The sequence below is a fragment of the Chroicocephalus ridibundus genome, chromosome 5 (assembly GCF_963924245.1).
Source record: "Chroicocephalus ridibundus chromosome 5, bChrRid1.1, whole genome shotgun sequence".
NCBI lineage: Eukaryota > Metazoa > Chordata > Aves > Charadriiformes > Laridae > Chroicocephalus > Chroicocephalus ridibundus.
Genome location: NC_086288.1, coordinates 50977769 through 50999176, shown reverse-complemented (window position 1 = coordinate 50999176; position 21408 = coordinate 50977769). Strand labels below are relative to the sequence as shown.

The 21408-nt window shown below is 45.3% G+C and overlaps 1 protein-coding gene across 3 annotated transcripts in view; it reads right to left on the bottom strand.

Annotated features, from left to right (window-relative positions):
• FGFR3 (fibroblast growth factor receptor 3) overlaps nt 1-21408 on the bottom strand; it is a 59132-nt gene that overhangs the window by 25169 nt on the left and 12555 nt on the right. For all 3 annotated transcript variants that reach the window (XM_063335922.1, XM_063335923.1, XM_063335925.1), the window contains exons 3-5: nt 10971-11234; nt 6496-6549; nt 193-362 (exon numbers count right to left, since the gene is read on the bottom strand). In XM_063335922.1, coding sequence (XP_063191992.1) covers nt 193-362; nt 6496-6549; nt 10971-11234 — 488 coding nt within the window. The remainder of the gene's footprint in view (nt 1-192; nt 363-6495; nt 6550-10970; nt 11235-21408) is intronic.

Below are 21408 nucleotides of genomic sequence, written 5' to 3'. Positions count from 1 at the left end.
CAGTCCCAAGGGACAGCAGCCCTTTTTAATACTTTGGTGTCAAGCAACTGCTAAGGCTGCAAGAAATGCCCCCATTCCCACACAGTCGGGACCGTGCTCTTCCATGTACCAACGTTAATCACTGTGAAACGCAATTTTCTACAGTTGGTAGAAAACTCCTGATAAAAACAGAGATCCAAACCAAGGCCTTACCTTGATGCCTCCGATCCTATGCTCTCCTTTGAACTCCTTGCCGTTTTTCAGCCAGTAGATGGAAGGAGTTGGGTTTCCACCTGCCGGACATCGGAAGCGAACAGTGTTGGCGGCAGGAACTGCCAGCAGCTTCTTCTCCATCTTATCTGGCCGGGTCCAGAAGGGGACACCTGAGAAAGGAAAGACCAAGTTGAACAGGCCCATTTCTGCCACGGAGGATATCAGCTGGGGAGCAGACGCGTTTGAGGAGGCTTTGGCATGTGCGGAGTGACAGTTAAATTGCTACCTGCTGCAGTTAAGATAAATGACACAGAAATGCTTTCCAGCTAAACGACTCTCACAGACGTAGACAGGGTGTTTGCATTTTAGGTTTGCGATGAAAGGTTCATGACCAGGTTCTTGTCTCAGTAATGCCAGTATAAATTTAGAGTAGCTGCTTTTAAATCAACAGGGGGAGTTATCCCAGAGCAGGATGAGAATCTGGCCTCAGCATGTAAAAAGACACAGATGTACCTTTGGGACAATAGTAGCCAAGCAGCATGAACAGCAGAAAGATGTTGGAACTGTAAAAAAATGTTGAAGGGCCAGCAAGGGAGCAGAGAAAAAGTATTAGCTGAGTGCACTGGAAAATTTTGCTTCTCAGTAAGCACAAATGTAGTGTAACCTCCTTAAGGGAAGGAAAGAAAAAAAAAAAAAAGCCAGTGCCAAACTGGTTTATCATGTTTATGTTCTTTAAGTACAAGTGATTTTAGTTTTAAAGATTCATGTTACCTTTGAACAGGGATAAGTTTTAAAACACCAGTGTTAGCATGAGATACTTTTCATAATCTGCCTCAAGTACAGTGATGTTTCTTGGCTGTGTTACAAACATTACATATTAACTCCAAATTAAGGCAGCAGCAGCAGCAAAGTCATTATACTGGGAAGAAAGAAAGAGAAAGTTTTTAAAAAAAGCCTCCCAAGCTTTCATTTCTGCTTAAGGAAACACTGCAGAGCTGCACGTGGGATGTTTCTCCTACCATGCCGGGGGCCACATCCAGCCCCCCAGCGCCGTGCTGCACACCAAGGTCAAAGTGAGATGGGGGCAGACAGCATTTGTGCTGCAAAATAGCCAAGAGGAGGCCAAGGAGCGTAACTGGCATCTCCTCCAGATGGAAAGAAAGCATCCACAGGCACAGAGCACCCAAACCCACCAGTTGCAGAGACCTGTGTGCTTCTGGACCAAGACAAACTGAAGGTGCAAGTCCTTCAAGAACTGCCTTGGAGAACATGATGGCCGCCAAAGCTGTCAGGAAAGCATCGCTGTTGGCCTCTCCCGCCGTGGCGACAATGCTCAGAAACAACAGCCAGCATCACAGCCCACCTCAGCGCTACTCTGAAGCCTCTGCAACCCACTTCGCCTTAACGACGAAGGGTGTATAAAGTTTTCCCCTTGTTGCATCCCTTGGAGATGCACTCGAGCTGCTGCCTTTCTCCAGAGCTCCCCAATGTACTTAGCCCCGACGTGTTTGGCCGCACGAGACCCATCTCGCTGCAATTCCAGGTAAGTCAGTGATGACCCCACCTTGGTGTATGTCCCCAGGGTCCCCCGTGCAGGCTCCCTGCTGCATTTCAGCTCCAGGGATTTTGCAGACAAGGTCACATAGCTCAGCCAAGGCAATCCATGCACCCACCGATTTTCAGCACCCGCTAACGCTCTCCACATGGTCCCTTCTCCCCCGTGGCTCCTTGTGAAGCCCACCTGGCCACAAGGAACTGGATGTCAGGAGCTACATCCAGAAGGCCCTCCATTTGCTGGAGATGTCCTTGCTGGGCGCATCGCTCTCATGTCTCAGCTGTTTCCACACCTCCACAGCCGTCTGGCTGGACACAGGTGCTTCCGTAATGCGGTCCCAAGGTTGAAATCCAGTATTCAGAGCTTGCATCTGCCCTCAAACTGACTTGCACAATGTGCCGTGATCCCTATCAGAGTCAGTTCCATGTATCGGAGGGATCTGGTGCTCACCCATGACGTGTACGCCTCAATTTTTAAACAACAAAACTGCTTAAGGCCCTTTTCTTGCCAGGATGGCACCAGAGCAGGAGTACAGCTGGCACAAACAAAAGCAAAATGAGGAATGCCTGCAATTCCCGTGCTCCTGTGAAATCCCAGCTACAGCAAACAGCTTGTCCAGAAGAGGCCTCAAATTCTACACAGTATCTTGGGCTAAAGCGGGACACCATGCAACCATCTACCTTCCAATATCTAAGCTTAGAAAAATGGTAAAGAACTGCATAAAAAAGGGGAGAACATTTCAAAAAATATCAGCAGAGTGGGCGCAACACCTAAAGGAAGAGCAGATCTTGAAGGTAAAGGAAGATGCTGCTACCACATGCTCTGGGAAGGGCAGAAACCAAGCAAAGGCTGGGCAATAGTCCTGGCAGCAGTGGGGGGGCAAATCTGGAGGATAGATCGGGTGGTGTTGGGAAGGTTGAAGAGGAGGAAGCTGCAGAAACCCTGTTGGGAGAGATCTGGCCCTCAGAGGTGGCTTCTGAAGCACAGGCTATTTTCTGGCTGAATGCTTCCTTTCGGCAACGCACCCTGATTTCCCGGGGACTTTACAGGAGGTTAACGGGGCTACAAGGGAGAGTTCAGGGAAAGGCCAGGCACGGACGGAAAAGTCCCCCATTGCCACAGCTAAGAAGGGCAGCCGAATAACCTCCTGTCTGTTGTTTGATTAACGTATCTGCCTACAATAAATCCCATTTTATGGAGTCAGTGACACTCACCCGGGCATGGGGGTGTAACTAGGTCGCACGGCTGCTCCGCCAGGACCAAGCTCCTCCTTGCGCTGTGTTTTTTTGGGGGGTTTCCTGCTTGCACATCAGCTGTGTGTGCTGCGGGGCGACGTTTCACCACGTTTTCTCACTCAAAAGATGGACTTGAATCTCACAGGAGACCCATCAACCCACTGGCTGCAAATTTTGCCACTGAAGCCAAGGGGGATTTTGCCATCGGACATCAGAGAGGAGCAAGATGGGGCCCAGGAAAGCTTCCAGCTGGGGCTATTCTCCATGTGGAGCAAAGGCAGGACCCACTCCTCCCTCCTGCAATTACACACAGCTTCTTGCCCGAGCGCCTCCCCTCCTTTCGGGTGCTCTTCCATGCGATGTGGGGCTCACCAGGGCTGCGCACCCCAGGAATAACATGCCGAGATTCCAACAATCGGGGCATCACTCTCCAGTTGAACTGGAACTGGAATAAAGTGTCTACACATTGAAAGTGGTGCCTTTGTTCTCACTCGCAAGAGCAGTGAACAAAACATCACTGCTTTCCGTTTGCTGTGCCCCCGGAGTCCTTTCATTACCACTTTTTAAGGGGGTGAAAATGTTGCTAACTCCTCTTTTCAAGAAAAGCTTGCAAAGCTCCGGAGAGTTTTGGGAGTGAGGAAGGAGGAAGGATGAAAGACAGGAAAAATTTCTAGACCCGCTCTCTCTCAATTAATTATGAGCAACAATTCTACATGTGCAGGTGCGGAAAAAAAAGGGACCCGCAAACATTATCACCGGCCCTTTCCCATCATCAAACACTAAACCCAAAGGTCCGTTTTGTTCGTCAAAGACATCGGCCACCCATCCGACTGGAATGACCAATTAAAAAAAAACCGAGAGCGATACTTGGAATAATTAATACAGCCGAGCGCTCATTTAGCAATTAGGAGCTGCCACAAAATTCTGCGGCAGACAGAATCAACCCTAATTGTGTAATTTCCCCAGCTGACGCCTCCGAGTACACAGCCAGATTTAATTGGAGATTATAGGGGTTCTTTGAAGGTGCTGGGGCTACACAGCGGGGGCTCCAAACAAACAGATACAGAGGGGTAGGGAGCACTGGGGCAGAAGAGCAGTGTGTGAAAAGGGAGTTTTGTTTTTGTTTCAGGGCCAGGAAAAACAGCTGTAGAGAACAGAGGTACTGGAAAGCCTCTTTTTGCAAAGGTGGATCGCAGCTTGTGACAAGGCTGCAACAACCAGGCTGATGATTTGAAGCTGCTCAAGTTCCTCTTTCTTCTTTCCTGCCGCCCATCCCCAAGGGATGTCCCGTTTCTGTACTGCGCTATGGAGAGGATGCTTAAAGGAGGGCGAGCAGAGCAGGGCTCTCCGCGCAGAGGGTCTGTCTCTGTGCTCTCCAATGGGTTTTGCACTAAATATTCATTTCCTCTGAGACAGATTTCCTCTTGTTCTCTAGCTTTGGTATTTCCAGCTCTTGTCATTCAACAATTTTGGGTCAAAACCCCAAAATTAACAAGACTGGCTTCAAACCCATGACACTATTGGAATCGGCTCCCCAAGCTCTTCTCTAAATATGAGGATAAGAAACTCTTGAACAAGACAAGTAAGACAGAAAATTAACTTATCACCGCAAGGGGCCAGGAGACAAGGTTTTATTCAGTGACGTGCAGCATGGCAACACGCAATGAACCAATCCTGGATGGATTACCTCCCTCTAAATATGAATAACTCTTGGTCATACTTTTTTTTTTTTTTTTTGTGCATGAAAGTGTCTTTATTGCCTTCCCCCCGATAACTAGCAACCATGGCTACATCTGGTGGCCAAGCAGGGGCTCATACACCTCATTAGTAGGGTTTTGTTTTGCTGCAGGAGATGGAGGACACAGGTCTTTGGGCTGCCTATAGGACACAGCACTGGCTAGACTCATGTGTCTGCCTGCCTGGCATGGTCCTGCAGCTCCTGCTCCTGTTGGGATGTCCCAGTGGCAGCAGTGCTGGGGTTAACAACACAGCTGCCCAGACTCAAGAGAAGACCCGTGAAGCTTAACCAGAGGGTCTGGAGGGGGTCTGACATCAAACAAAGCAACGTAAAACACTTTCACGTCATAACACGCCACGAGGTTTCACCATGCTGGCACATTAAGCTAATCAACCGATTTTAAAGCAGAAGAGAATCCAACTTTTTATAACGAGACCTTTAAGCAAAGCCAGTTGTTACCTTCGGGTCTAAAAAAAGAGACAGCCTTGAAGTCAAGAAGACCCAGAATGCAGGCTATAAATACATGTGGTGAAACGTGTGTTTTCCTTTTCAGTGAAGAGAAACGCGTCTTTCTGTACCATAAACCAGCTGATGTTTTGTGATACCTGTTGCTAAGAGATGGACTTTACTACAAACCACATTAAAAAAAAAAGTACAGAACTATTAATTGTGCTCATCAGAAGCTGCTCTGCAACAGGAACAAATCCTGACCAAACCTAACCCTCGCTATGCCTCTACCAGGCTTCAGCAGGCATCCGGAGACTGCAGCATCTCTGCAAAGGTGCCTGTCACCTCTCAGGATCAGGCCCTTAATTAAAAGCTATCAGAAAACCACTAACTGCTGCTGATGGGTCGCCTGGCACCGTAACTCACCATTACTGTCCACATACTGCACAACACAGCGGTATGAGTTTATTACAGTGGGAGACCTGTTTTAAAGTCCTGCATGTCCCAACGCTATGGGCAGGAGAAATTTTCCAGTCATGTTGAACTGCTGCCAATGTACATAGCTGATTGGGAGTTCAAATGCAAGACATTTATTTATTAAAGACACATACATACAGGCAGCTCGCTTTGCAGAAATATAAAGAGCATAATAAAACACAACACTAACGCCTCTGAAGCATGTAATGATCCTGATTAATGCTATTGCACTTAAAGAAACAAGCACTGGGATTGAAAGGGATTCAGTGTAAAAGCACCGAGAGGCTCTGTCCTAGAGCTCCCTACCCCATGTGAGTGAAAAAAAGCCAGTAAAGCCAAAGGGGTTGCTCCCGCTTATGGCATCAGTAAATCTGGCCCCTGGCTAGCATAAATTTCGCGCTCTGCCTCCAGCTAAGAGGCTGGTAAGGACCAGAATTAAACCAGCTAAAAATAAAGCAGGCCGTGGTTTGCAATGGTGTTAAAAGTTAAAACTGCTGTAATGTCAGTGTAGTAAAAAAAAAAAAAACACGCAAGGAGAATTTATAACTCCAGCTCATCAAGGCAGATTTGCCAAATCAAGTCTCAAAAAAAAAAAAAAAAAAAAAAAATCACGCTACTGCTGCTGTAAGGTATTAAAGGTATTATAGCAGCAATATCACTCTGGCAGCTATTTCTAAATTTCTAGATAAACATCATCACATCCAGAGAGTTTGCTCTCCCCATCCTAAGGTCACCGATTTCAACATGGATGAAGACCAGACCTGCTATCCAAACATCCAGATGAACCACTCCACTTGGGAGCCACATCTCTTTAAAAGAAAAGGCCTCTGTATCCCAGAAAAACAAATTACCTGTATCTTCAGACTCATCGTCGTCATCTTCATCATCACCCGATGAAGGGGAATCTAGGAAAAGGAGAAAGAAGTGAAGCAGAAAGAGGACAGCACGTGGGGACACCACATCGGACGAGGCTGCTGCTGGTGGGCTCCAGCGAGGGAGGACATCTGAGTGACGGGTCCCCCCTCCCTGCAGCCCCACCAGCCTGTCTCTCCCACACTGCCGGCACACGGACAACCAGCCAGGAGCTTTCTGAACTGGGAGAGAGGTGTCATGAGTCTGCCTGTGCTCTGCCACCAAACAGCAGGGTCCAATGCCAAATACTTCTCCCTGTGCGAAGTGCTCTTCTCCTCATAAATACAAAAGCAATTCCAAAAGGGGAAGTTTCTTTCTGCAGAACAAGCTCTACCCTGTTTTTTTTTTCCCCTCTAGCATTCACTCTGAAGAACTTTTTATTTCACCAAGTCTCCAAATGACAGGTCAGTGTTCCTAATTCACTTTCCCTGCATTTTTAACTCAGTACACCCCTGCGACGTCTCCCCTTGTTAACTCCTTGCTAAACCACTCAGACCAAAGCTTTTAAAAATTCCCCTTGCAATTGAACCTCTCTCTCAATAGACATTTTGATGGCTACTCCGTGAACCAGTTCCCTTCGATTATATTCCTCCTACAGAGGCATTTTGATGCTGATAACTGAATCCAGGTTAACTGGTGGGAATTTTCCATCTGTATCTCCCCAAAACATCCTGAATCGTTTCTCTTAATGTGGTCAAACATCTCACCTTCTCCAAGCTGTCCACAACGAAGCCTCAGAGCCTTTTCCCCAACAAACAACTACTGTAAATGTAAATCCCATGATAAAATAGCAACTTCGTGTTTGATTTAGTTTAGATGATTTAGTACAATCCAGTCTCTAGAAGATTTACCATGACTGACTTCATATAATTTCCAGGAATTTCTTTTTTAAATAAAGGCAAAATGCTAACAACCCAGCAACCTTTATATTCTGAGACAGTGGTAAAAGAACTTGGCCTTAAAACATTAGAAAGTAAGAAACTTTATGAGTGTTCAGCATGTGGCCAGAAATGTAAAGCACCACTTTAGACTAAGCCAGGCAGAACCTCCTTCATTTTAAGATGCACTCGAGTTTTCTGCCGTTCTCTGAATAACTCAGTGGAGGTAAAAAGGGGGGGGCGCGGGAAAGGAAAAAAAAAAAGGAAAAAAAGGGAAAAAAGAGGAAAAAATAAAAGATAATATAAAAAGGTAGGGGAAGGTAACAACAAATAGTATTTCTCTGCAAAATCTGGAGGGACCTCCCAGACATATTCACCATCTATGGGAGCAAGTAACACAGGAACCATCTCCCTGCTTTAGACTTCAGCGGTGCATCGTGCTGTGCACCTTCTCCTTGGCAAAGTCCCAAGGAAGACTTCAAGGACGTATCTAACTGCAAATCCCCAGCTGAGGTCCTGCTGGCAGCAGAACTAGGGAAATGCCACGGGGCTTGCTGAAAGTGAAGTGGATGTTTAGATGTTTTGGCTGCACCAGCAGGTTTACTCAAGTCCCGGAGAAGGCAGAAACTGAGCCAAATCCCCACCAGCACCAACAGAGAAACCAGCACGTTCTCAGCCCTGCACTCAGAGTTGGTTACTCATACATTAACATGTGATTATAGTTTTCCTCTGGTTTCCAATGAACCAATCGTGACCAGAGGAGCAGAATCAATTTTTAAACCAATTCAAAAACATTTCCACAAGACTGAGGGAAGTCTTTGACCTTGTTTGTGTTTCAGATGAGAGATGCAGCTTAGGTTTTAAGACCAAATACCCCATGTTCAGAGCTACTGTTCTATTCAGGTTACTAAAACATCACCTTTTTCAGAAGGTGACTAAAAATTTGTAAGCTATTTGTCGATCATCTACTAAAACAGTAATCCTTTTCAGAAGCTGATGAGTATTGGCATCAGCAAGAATTTGTAGATGCTATTCTCAGAAGGGCTTTAATTATGATCAGAAAGGGGCTTGATTTTTTTAGTCACCTGTTTTTTAGAGCTTACTCTTGGGCTATTTTGAAAGCTCTTTTCACTGGTACCAGCCTGCAGTCTGCGCTCGTCACAGGGGTGCTGCTAAACCCAAAGGTTTCTGTGTGAAATGGTTGCAGAAACGGAGCTTCTGCCAACTGGGCTGGAGAGCAGTTTGGGCACGCAGCTGCTATTTGTGACCCTCTTCAAGCGCTCAGGTCTTAAGAGGACAGTACGTTTCTTTTTGTAAACTAGCAAAACACTCAAGCCCATGTCTGTCAAGGGAGGCATTTTAAAGAGATCAAACCCTGCTATTAATCAACCTGGTTTTCAACCCTGAAATGCCAGCTCCAGCATCTCCTTGCTCTCCCTTCAGCATCTCACTGCGCACACTGAGAGTCGCTGCAAAAGAGCCGATTTGTTGCAGACTCAATACTCACGGCCCCACGTAGGAAAATCCTGACATGCTCCTAGAACCTGGAAGCATCTCTCAAAATGGGACTGACGTTGAGTATCAGCTATTCTGAATATACCAGCCTAGTTTTGTGCACTTAAGAATATGGATCAGAGCAATTCCAGTTTGTTAGTACAGATTTAAACCAGTTTAACACAGAGAACAACTCCAGCCCCAAACATTAGGTATCCACATAAACACCCGACCAGATACCCAATCTAATCGCTGGCATTACCCCCAAGAAGTGGGAACACAAACCACAAATCTCCGATAACAATCTCGATCTCCGCAGTGCCACGCTGAGCAATCAATACTAATTATGAAGAAATGTCTGCGCACATGAGAGGCGCCACCATTGCCACATAAAGCAGGGCTTCAAAGTTTAAAACAAGTGCTGCTGACAGCTAAAACGGAGACTCCCACATTACCAGCACTTTGGTGGTAATGACAGTGGGCTAATAGAATCAAAGACTCATAATGCTGTCAGAAAGCAGGTTCAGGTTACTCGCTTGTTCTTAAGCTGTTATTAGCTATTATTAGTGAAGAGGAAAAACACAGGGGCTTAAACTTTTTAAAAGCAGAGGATTATCAGCCCTTCCACTATTAAAAACAATTTCTCACTTTGCGAACTTTTGGGGCTGGCAGCTGTTTCATTTGAGCGTGTAACCAGCTGCCCTCTTCTGTCTCCCGGCTGCCCCTTGAACTCAAAAGCATTTTAATGTCACTTTAAAAACAAAAAGAGAGTAACGTTTCTAGCAACCTGCAGTTCCTTGGATAGTTCCAATAATCATACCTAGTTAAAGAAAGCCTTTCAAGGGCCAAATACTTCTTTAACCATTTAATTGATATGACCTTGAAGCATTCACAGCAATCTCCAGTAACATTCAATGAAAAGCAGATGTTGGTGACGGCTTGCTGAAACGAGCTTTTATTCTCACGATGGTTTGATTCTCTCACTTACACAAAATCCTATTTCTGGCACGAGAAAGCCCTTTATGGAACGATTTACGATCACAAACATCTCTGTGTTTGGTTTTCAAACGGAGCCCCTTTACTTTTTGAGGGAACTCAACTCTTGGAGGCAAGGACCTACTGCTTGGGGATGCCTGAAAAAGCTCCAACAGTGCAAGGGGAAAGGAAAGTTTTCAAAACCTTAGATCCACACAGGGTTAATTCTTCTGAAAAGTCAGGCTTTTAATCTGTGTGATCAGGAAGCTTTTTATCTGCTCGCAGTGATGGGCATCCATCTACCAATGCAGCAGCCTGAAATCATGGAGATGATCTCAGAGCTAGCGGTTAGCTATCTGGGAACAACAGTTTTTTCTGGCGCTCTCTGTTTAGTGATCCAGATTTGGTCAGCTTGTAGCTGTTCTCTCCCATTGTCCTAATCACGGAAAAATACGGCCAAGCTAATGACAGCACGTGCTTCCCTAACACAGCAGTTGTTTGCAATATATGAATCCCAATAAGTACCTTTGATGAAGTACGTATTCAAGATATACACAGTTTAAAGATAAGCTACTTCCGAAACAAAGTAGTAATTTGTGATAACTGTGATGGAGGGAAGAGATTTATCAGCTACAATGGGGACACAGTTTTCAGGAACCTCCAGCTTTTACATGCAATTTTTGCCAGTGATTTGTCACATAAAGTGGAAAAAGTCACTTAACCTCCCTGAGCCACAGTTCACTCACTCACAAAAGACTTCAAAGGCACATGTAGCATTGCATCTATTTGAGTGTTAAGGGGGATTTGGGGTTTAATCTGACTAGCACCGTTTCTAAGTCTCTCTCAGTATTAACATCAAGCTTTAACATTTGGTATGGACACGCAAGCATTCTTCAATTGGTTTGTTTTGTCAGTCTAATCACTGCCAGGAGTTACCAGGGAGGTAGAGACCTACCAAGTACCGACAAAGACCGCAAAACACCAGCTGTGCTGAACATGTGAAGGTGCAAAAATTTAAAATAAAAATAAAAAAAAAAGCACTGAGACAGTTGTATTTCTACACGTACCTGTAACTCTGACTGTAAAGTTTCCCAGGACCTCGTTGGAATGCCTTGGCTTGCAACTGTACAGCCCCGAGTCATCATAGGACACATTTATTATCTTCAACAGTTTTTGTCCAATATGAGTTCTGTTGGTAGGTGCAATCCCAATACCATCCTTAAACCAGAAAACGGACACAGAAGAGCCTTGGGTGTTACAGGAAAGTTCAATGGTATCTCCACTTCCAAACACCAACTCTTCCAGAAAGGCGGTCTCGCTCCTCAAGTATTCTGCAAAGGGAGAAAGAAATGGAAATGAGTAAGTAAGAGCAGGTGTTGGAGAGCGAAAGAACATTTAAAAAAGAAATGTATCTTATATTTGCCCTATTGATGCTTCCACGTGCCCAGAGCTCCTCCTTGCCAGAGGTAAGGCTTGCCTTCCCCAGGCAGGTAGTAATGGAGAAAAAAAGACAGCTGTGCTCACTACAGTCAGGTCTCTAGCTGATCTACAAGGATGGTTTCAACCCCATAGTGACCAAAACACAGCCACCCCATCACGTACATCTCAACTAACAGCACAGACCTCTTTGTCGGGTCATTGCAATGCCCAATGTTTCATGTCAGGGTGATCTGGCAGAAATAAGTATGTGTTCTGAAAGTTCACAGTTCAGTCTCTGGATCTCAATGTCTTTACTCCTGACAGTCCACAACCCCTTGCAAGACCCAGCAAGGGAGGGACACAAGGAGCATTAATGGGGATAAACCCAACTATTCAAGTGACTCTGGATGGCCCAAAGGCAACCTCTATGTGCTGAAGCAAACAAGGGAGAAAGGGACAGAAGATGCAGGCTGGATAGCTAAAATAAATGAACCCATCACTAGCTCACTGGAGTTATTCTGTGCAACGAAGTACAGAATCAAAGACGGAGCATGAAAGCTGAAATACCTATTTCTTCAGTCTATCTACCAGCTGTGGCAGTTTGTTCCACGAGTGATGACAGTGAACCCTGCCATGGGCTGGAGAATTTTGTTTCACTGTAGGATAATGACACGAGGAAACGTTCAAGTTCATAAGTCTCCTCATGGAGGAACACGAGGCATGTTGAAAGTGTGGTTCTAAACGGTCCTCATTTTAGTGACATAAACTCATGTGTGACATTGAATGGTTTATTCCTCCTTTATACCAGTTTAATAAAGAAAAAATAGCCCTCTACAGCCGCCCTCAACCCATCTAGATCAACAGCAAGAACGCCATTCTCCCCACCTTGTCTACAGTAACCAACATTTGCACTCAACATTATCTCTATCTTCTGGCTTACACCTGCTCTGAGACTGTACACTCCACCAAGCGTAAGAGTCGTCTTGGTTTTGTACAATATGTGTCACAGAGGATCCTATTCCACAGTGAAGACACGCTGGTGCTATGATTATATAATTAATTAACAAGTTAAAAAGTAATTCAGAACAGATTGGTCTGAACCTAATGCCATGATCCAAACCCAGATCGCCTTGACTTGATCTCCGACAGTAATCAGATATGGACACAGATCCTAATTAAGCATATTCATAGATTACAATTTGACTGTGAAATCAATGCAATTACAGCAGCTCTGAATACCTGAGGATGTGGCATTGGCTTCAAGCTGCCCTTTTGGCATTAAGTGAGAGTTGCAGCAGGTTATATGAGAAAAATATATTGCTCTTCTCATCACACAAGTTTTTATGTTTGTGGAAATTTAAAAATACAAAAATGTTTCAGTCAATACCCTTGCAGGGTAGAAATGAAGAATCCTGGGGGCCTGAAAATGTGGTATTTCATGGGAGGTATCATCTCGCAGGAGGCAAAGCCCACACTCACTGGGGTTACAAAGAACCTTTCCTGTGATACCCTGGCAGCAATTCCAGCTCAAATATTTTAGGTTTTGGCCAGAATTTTGTGGTATTCATACAGTCAAAGGTTTAGAGTGCTGTTGCTTTTTTTTTAATTTTAATGAAAAGGTTTTCCCTGAAAGCATATACTTTTAGTAAAAAGAAAAAGAAAACAGAACTCCAGCATCTTCTTCCTATTAGATCAGCACCTGCTGTGACATTGAGTGTTCACCCATGGTCTCTTCACAACTGGGATACATCCTTGGGGAAAATATGGCTGAGAAATATTCTGGTTTAAGTGTTCCTTTCAGGGTTTTTTCTTCCTCCTTCTAGACTACAGGGATTTTTTCAATGGCACCAACTTTGGCTTCCAATTAAAAAGCCCTGTATACAGCTTTACAGTTGCAGGACTGGGTACTGATTCTTTGTTGACTCTGATGGAAGCTCTTGCTAATTTAATCTACTGGAAAACAAACCCCATGGAGCTGCACAATTCCTCCATACAAAATACATGGTTTTACCCAAGCTGTTTGCCAAATGATCAAGACTTGTATATTTTGGCTTTTATATCATAAACCTACCAAACAGAAACAAGCCCAGACTAAACACAAGCCAAAACGTACTGTTTAGCCATTTAAAAGGAAATCACTCTTTTTTGAAATCCGTAACAAACCTGGATTAATGACAAAGCGACAAATTATTTTTATAAAACATAATTAGGGAATGCTGAAATGCAGAGGAAATTCACTTTAGACTCAGAGCAGAATGATTGAGGTTTGAAGCTTCTTCTGTGGAAAGAAGCGTCACCTCTTGTTTCTGACAACTTTATTTTGGCTTTTCTGCCCTCAGTCTCCCTTGCCAGTCTCCAGCAGATACCCTGATGTCTCTTAAATGCGCAGTTCAGTCCTAGTGACTTTATTCCTACTGACCGGCAGTGATATCTGGAAAGATGGAGCGGTGAATTAAAAGGAGAATGTTACTAAGGGTTTTAATCTCACTTCTTTAAACAGCTTTTCAAATTTCAGTTTATATGCTTATGGCTTAAAAAATAAACAGGACCCAAATTGGAGACCTCCACAAAGTACTTAAATGTGCATTTAAGTGCTGGAGCCCTTTGCCCAACTGTGACTTTGGAGAATGAAATTTTACTATTATTATTCCTCATATAGCTTTCAAATACAATGATAAATCTGCAGGTGGAGACGGTCTCATTTCTGTGCTGAGAACAGCTAGAGTTTAAAGCAGGGAACCAGAGCTCATGTCTCCCACTAGGTGTCCAGAATCTCCTTCCCACCTTCTAGCCGCAAGTGCCTTGTGTTTCCAACACCTTCTCAAGAAGGACAGTTCCTCCCCCACCAAAACATAAAGGAGACATGAAGTTGCCTTTCTTGAGGCCAAGCATCCAACCATCAGATTGACTTGCAGAGATCTACCTCTCCAACCATGCTGCATGAGCAAAGTGGCAGGAGCTGTATGCGCAGCCTGTGCTTGGAAGGGGTTTAACGTATAATGGGCTGAGCCCTTCTGGGGACCTGGGCGAGGGTTTGGCCACCACCTTCATCCTGCATCTCCCATTGCTAAATCATAAGGAAACCAGCAGAGGGGAGCAGGCACTGAGCTCTCCTAACATGCTCGCTTCTTCCATCTGGACACACAGCTTTGATTGAGGTAGTCAAAAAACCTCCCACCACAAAGCTGCACTGCAGGAAGGCAGGTTTTCACATTTACCGGGGCTACGAACACACATCTCCTGGATCTCAGTCCTGGGTCCTAAGAAAACCATCCTCACTGCTGGAAAACAGCTATACCCATGCGTCCTTTAAAAAATTTCCTAATGCGTTTCTATTGCAAGTCAGGTTGCAAACGTTTGTCCCCCCTGGCCCTGGCTCTCCCACAGGAAAATCCCATTTGGGATCTAACTGGCATTAACAGCAACTTTTCAAAATCCACAGCAGACATAGGTATAAATTACTGGGGAGTTAACTTGTGTAGGCGTTACAGGAGCCCAGTCCACTACTTGCCAGCAGAGCAGGGATTAATGCATTTCCAGCTTTAATGGGTTCTTGGAGAGGAGAAGTCTATCTAGGTTGTGGGCTCCCAAGATATGACTAAAATTCAATCATTTATTAGTTTAGCCAAAGCAGTAATGAGTTGAGAATCATCAAGAGATGCTTCTGATGGAGATCGGACTTGCATCATCATCACTGCTGCTTGCAGCAAACATGCTACAGAGAAAGAGGCAATTTTTAAGCTGTTCAGAGGAGCAAAAAGGCAGCAACTAGCTGGGAAGCACCTTCCACAACGAGGAGCAGCTGGCCCAGCAATGCTAAAATGCTTTTGTATGTATTCACTTATAAGGATAAGATACTTCATCTCCGTAACTGCTTGGCTCATCCCAGCAATAATTCACTTTCTGTGTGGTTTGCAGCTCCAAGTGCTTAAGTGTGTCAGTATTTCCATCAGATGCCTGCTCCTCTCAGACATCAATACTTGCTTCTGGCTGAGCCTGGAAATGTTTTATTTTGGTTTTAACGCAGGCAGCTTTCCAGACCTGCAGGAAGATATGCACGTTTTTATTTTTCAGGCACGAAAGGATGAGGAGGTAGAAGATGATGGGGTATTCCTGGGCTGCTTATGCCCCCCCCCCCCAAGAACTTCAAGCCAACCTAGAGCCTGGCTGGTGCCCTCCTCAGTGTCAGGGACTATTTCCAGGTGCTGTGGCAGAAAGCATGAGGGCTGCTCCCGGGCGGCGAAGGCCCATGGTGCCCATGGGAGGCTTGGTGGGGTGGGGGAGCCCCAGGGCCCCACACCACCTTGCAGGGTGCTGGGTCCTGGCTCCAGGACACTCCATCCGTTTCTTTCTTTTCACCTGTGTTTTTCTTCCTGGAATAGCTTCCCACGATCCTGCTTTTCCAAACATCAAAGTGTTTGGGAGCCTACTGAGGGACTGCTCAGGTGGGCACATGTCTCCCCCATCACCATCCTCCTCCTCCAGCAAGCATCCCGCAGCTGGGGCACAGCACCATACAACCAAAACCCAGGACTCCCACCACAGAGGGCTCCAGGCACATGACCTTAACTACCACCTGGAAAATACTCCTCACCCCACCTTGATCTCTGGCAATTCCAGTGAGGCTTTTTGGGATTGCTTCACAGCCTGGTGGTGGAATGGGCTAAGTGGCTCATTTCCAAGCGGAGCGTATTTTCCCCTTTTCAAGCTGGACAAGCTGTATTTGGCACGTTAACAAGCAGAAAGATAGCAGCACTCCACGCACTTCTCTCTTCAGGTTAATTCGAAAACGTTTCTTGTTCTATGTGTTTTATTGCACCAAATCCACCGTGACAGGATATATTACAGGATCACGGAGCAACAACCACGCCAGAGTTTTCTCCTGTTGAGTCTGGCATCCTGTTCCCAGGGGGATGATGGTCACAGCCACTGAGTCAGTGGCTAACTGCTGGAGGGATACGGAAACCTGGCAAAGAGCACATAGACTATCCCCAGGCCCAGACCAGTGCCATGTCCTCCATGCATGCTGAACGCTCATTTACTCTAAATAAGTGTCCCACCCCACGTTAATGGGGGCCATAGTATTATTCACCTCCCCAACAGTGTTTTTCCCAATACCTCTGTGGCTGCTCGTGGGATGGGGCCGCTTCCCCACCTCATCTTGGGGCTTCTGCACTGGGAAGAGCAAACCCTGTTGCCCAGAAGGGAAATAAAACAGTTTTCTTGCTGAACGCTGCATATTTGAGACCTGCCTTAATTTAAAAAGCAGCCAGGAAGGGTGACAAGTGGCCCCAGTGCCACCTCCCCGCGAGCACCCTGCCATGTGCCTGATCTCTCTGTCCCCCAGGCAGACGGCCACGGAGGAATACTGAAAACCATCAAACCAGCCCCAGGCCCTGCACCCAGCAGCAGCCCCCGTGAGAGGTGGGGACACGATAAGATCGTGGGATCGCCCGTTTCCCCAGGTACCTGCCTTCTCAGGGCAGATAAGATCGAGGGAGCGGCCCCCGCAGCAAAGCGAGCTCACCTAAAGTCACCATTTACCCTCACAGCACCGCGGGGAGCTGCTGGGATGTCTTTTATACACGAATTTTTGGCGGTGCTTTATGCAAGGCAAGGCTTCTCCTTTCTGTAGCAGCCATGAAGGTGCCAGTGGAAGAGCATCCCTGCCTGGCCACGGCCCTGCCAGCCCAAAGGGCACATCACCAGCCTGGCACAGCAAAATACAATATATAAAATAAAAGTTTTATGTGTTTTATATATATAATATTAAATATATTGTGTATTTATATATACCTATACATACATATATACATACATAATATTGTATATAGCATTTTATGTATATGATATTATATATAACATTATATATATATATAAAATAGAAAGTATTATATAAAATAGATACCCTGTCTTCTCCCTTCCTCCCCTTTTCTCCCCCTTCAAGGTCAAGACCCCTCTCAGAGCACATTTCCCAGTGTCAGGCTGCAGCCATCCCAGGAAGGAGCTCTGGCAATCACGGCAGCAAGGGATGCTTTGCCTAAGCAACATCATTTCCCGACGTGGTGTTCAGCTGGGTTACCTCCTCTGCTCAATGGGGCCCAAACCACAGCAAAAATAAAAAAATCTGGTTGCTTCTGTAAAAGCCTAAACCATGATCGAGAAACGTGCCTTTAGGAAACCACGTCTGAAAAGGGTTTGCCTCCGTCATTTGAAGGTGCCACTTTATCTTTCACCTATTGCGTGTGTTTGCTGGAAGGGGTGTAATTCTCCTGGAAAAGCTTAAAATAGCTTTCCTAATAATAATGCAAGGTAAACTGTTTATACTGTATTACCACTGCAGTGGCCTATGCAATTGTTACCAGACAAGGTTTCTTCCACAGATGTTAACAAGCGTGCTGCACTGTATTACCACCCGTGGTAAAAAATCCCCATGGGTTTTTTTTTTTTGGATCTGTGTTAGGAGGAAAGCAAGCTTTTTTTCCTAGAGAATTTGCAGAACGATAACCAGGTTTAGTTCTGTCATATGCAGCTTTCTTCATAAACAAGAGATTATGGAAAGGAAAAAAAAAAAATCTCTAGTGTTTAGGTTGGCTATTCCCGACAGCTACTTTGGAAGAGCTTCTCAAATGGAAAAGCAGATGTTGCAAATCTGCCTTATCTACGGAGCAACTGTTGACTCTGTTGTGCAAATCCTAATTTACATCTGCATGAAAGGTTTCAGAGATTAAATGGCATTCAAGGAGGAATATTAGCTTTTCTCCCTCCCTCCAGCCCTCCTTTGAATGGATTTACTACTGGCAATTAGCTTTCTGTTCCACCGGCCAAGTAGAAAACAGGATTCATCAGGACTCTACAGTATCCTCCTTTTAATGGACTGTTTTCTCAAATCACCCAATTCAGATGCTGAGAGTTAGAAGAAGAAATAGATCGTCACAAAGCTAAAATAGTTACAAAAACACTTTGGCCAGGAGGATTTTCCTCTGGCACTTGGAAAGCCCTGAGGAGGAAAAAAAACCCAGAGAACAAACCAAAGGGGTCTCCTGTCTGCACCTAACCAGAATGGGAATGCAAAACCCCAGAGACACAAAGCTTTGGTCACTGCTGAGAGTGCAGAGCCTGTCCCAAAGACAGCCTTCAGCTGGGCTTTGCTGGCTTAAAGGAACAGGCAGTGACAGGGTCTTCCTCAAAATCTGGCCAGACTGTGCAATCAAACACTCTCCTTGGTTCCCCACTCAAAACACCAAAGAGCAGAGCAACCACCACCAGGATCTATTTATCTCACAGTTCTGCACTCTTTTTTTTTTTTTTTTTTTAAAGAAATAAAATAACTGATATGACATCACCCTCCCCTTCTTCATCAATGGTCCCTAAAGACAGGGAGCAGTGGAGCAGAGGTCCATCAGCATGGGGATGCTGAGGTCCCCAGGCTATGCTGCTCCATGTGTCCTATGGGAGTTCCTGGCTCATGCCAAAGCACCTCAAGGATGCCCATGCAGATGGTTCCTGCTCTCCTGGATGTCAAAGCCTTTGTGCTTTACTCAAGAGGAGGGCAGCAATGAGCTGTATCAGATCTCAGCAGCTCACGTCCGTGGTGGGGATGACACCAGTCCCAGCCTGGCACATGGGTGAGCGCATCCTTGTAGCTGGACCCACAGCCCACCTCACCCAACTGCGATGGCCAAATGTGGTCAAGCCAGACCACTCCCTACTCAAGGCAGAGTGACAAAACACCTGTTGGGCTGATCCTTGGTGGAGCACAAGAGACTGTGCTAATGGGTCGTCATCCTTTTGGTATCTGCCTCTTGTTGCCGCTGAAGAACGGTGGCCAACTTGGCCCCAGCTTCTGCACAGCACAGCAGGGGGATCCCAGCTTGATCTCGACAGACAGATCCTACCACAAAACAGCTCATGTTTTTGCATTCCTGCTTCTCATGCCTGAAGTAGTCCAAAAAACCCTCATCATTGCAGCAAGCAAGCAACCACCACAACTCCTTTCCAAAGCCAATGGAGGCAGCTATGGAAACTGAGGCACAGACTGAGGCTTCCCAGCATCCCAACAGACTGAGCAAAGCTTGTCCCCAGCCTCCATCAGAGCAGGGTTGAGTCCTGCCAAAGCGTGGAGGCCCCGAGCAAACTTATGCTCTTTAGCATCAGTGCTCCATGCCATCCCTCCTGCTTTGCTGGACCAGGCTACCTGGTGGGGCTTTGTAGGCGACGCTCACCAAGTAATTAGCAAAGTTTGCAACAAGACCTACAGACTACACAAACAAGTGCTCCACAAAGCACCACAGGAGAGAAACGCAATCTTTGGAAATATTTTTAAACTGTGTTATTAAATCCTTAAAAGAATAAGCATACATTGCTGAACAATTCTTTTCAGATATTTTTTCTGGGCTCCTCCTCCTCTATGCCCTCATTTCCTTCCTAAAATCCTTCAAAAATTCATTACTTTTGGAGTTTTCAACCCTCAGGGTAGGTTTGCAGCTATTTAGTGAATTCTAGCAAAATGTTCACCACCTCTTACCTCCTCTTGTGGATGCATTTTTTAAACAATACGTAAGTTCACCAGGCCCCAGAAGTGTTTAGCTTTACCTCAGAGGGACTTTTTAGAGATGCAGGGACCCACGATCCCCTTACAATTCCCAGGGAGGCCTGGCCCTGGCAATTACTTGTGGCGCTTTTCTGGTACTTGTGATGCTTTTCTGAAATGGGCTTTGAGATCACATGGCATCAGAAAAAATTTGCCGTAAAGCCCCAACCTTTCCCCTTCGGTTCACAGCTATGCAGCTCCCAAATCCCAGCTCCTCTGCATTTCCCTCGCACTTTTAATGTGCGCTCCTCTAATCTTCATTTAATGCAGGCAGCTGGCTGTAAATACCCCCGAACAATGACTTTAATCCTAAGTATCCTGAAGCCCCCCGCTTCCTCCCCGCACCAAAACTGAAGGAAAAAAAATAAAAAGAACAGCCTCATGACAGCAAGATGGAGAAATCCAAGCTATCCACTTGGCCAAAAGAGCAGAAAGACACAATGAGCTAAATTTTGCCCGGTTTGCTAATTAAAAACGGAAGCTACCCCACTCCGGAGCCAAGGCGGGGAGGTGGGGGGAGTTTTCATGCTATTCAAAAAATCGGCTTCCAACTGGGACCATATTCACTCCACATTAATTGTCATTCCAACTACGAGTGTCCTAGTTTCAAAATGAAAACTACTCTCCAGTGTAGCTAGTGAAAACTAACACCAGTTTCGAGGCATTAAACAAAATTTATTGATTGCATTTTCCCACCCACTAAAACTTTAATAAGCATTAAACCTCAAACTCCTGGCCCCGTTTCCTCCCTCTACCCTCTCTCTCCATAAAAAGGGTCAGGCTCCTCTATATGGAGATTAGGACTTAATGTTTGGTATTTGTTTATGAGCCTATCAATTGCCTCTATTTCAGGGGGGGGAAAAAGCACATCTGAAAAAAAAAAAAAAACCACCCTCTTGTACACGGATTAAGAGAGGGCAAAGGTTTACGGTAGTTTGGGTAGGTTTTTTTTCCAACTGATTGTGGGTTTTAGATATATGACGGATCATGTTCACATGAATGAAAATAAGTAAATATTCCCCTTTTCGCAAGTTTCCCTTGAGTTACATAAAATGGTATTTTTCAAAGATTCCTATTTCTCTGTAATAAGACGCAGGACTTCAAGTTTTCTCTGCTAGCTGTTTTTAGCCGTGTAAAAGAAAAAAAAATAATAATTTGGGGGCCACTCTGTCTGCATACTTAGTAAAGAAAACAAAGGCCAAACATTTGAAATGCAAAGGTCGGTGATTAAGCCCAGAAATCCATATCTAGGCATCAAAATGAATAGCCAGATTTTAAGAGTGCTTAAGCGATTTAAATGCAGAGCCTGACCTGGCTCAGCATCTCTCAAAACCAAGCCTGTTATTTCAGTGCCTCAAGCAAGATTTAGGTGCCAGGTACCCAAATTGGAGAAGTTTAACAGTAATCTCCTTTCGGGAAGCCTGATCCACTTTAATCTAAAATCGCGAATGACAAATGAAGATTTTGTTATTTAGAAAGCACATCTAACTAAA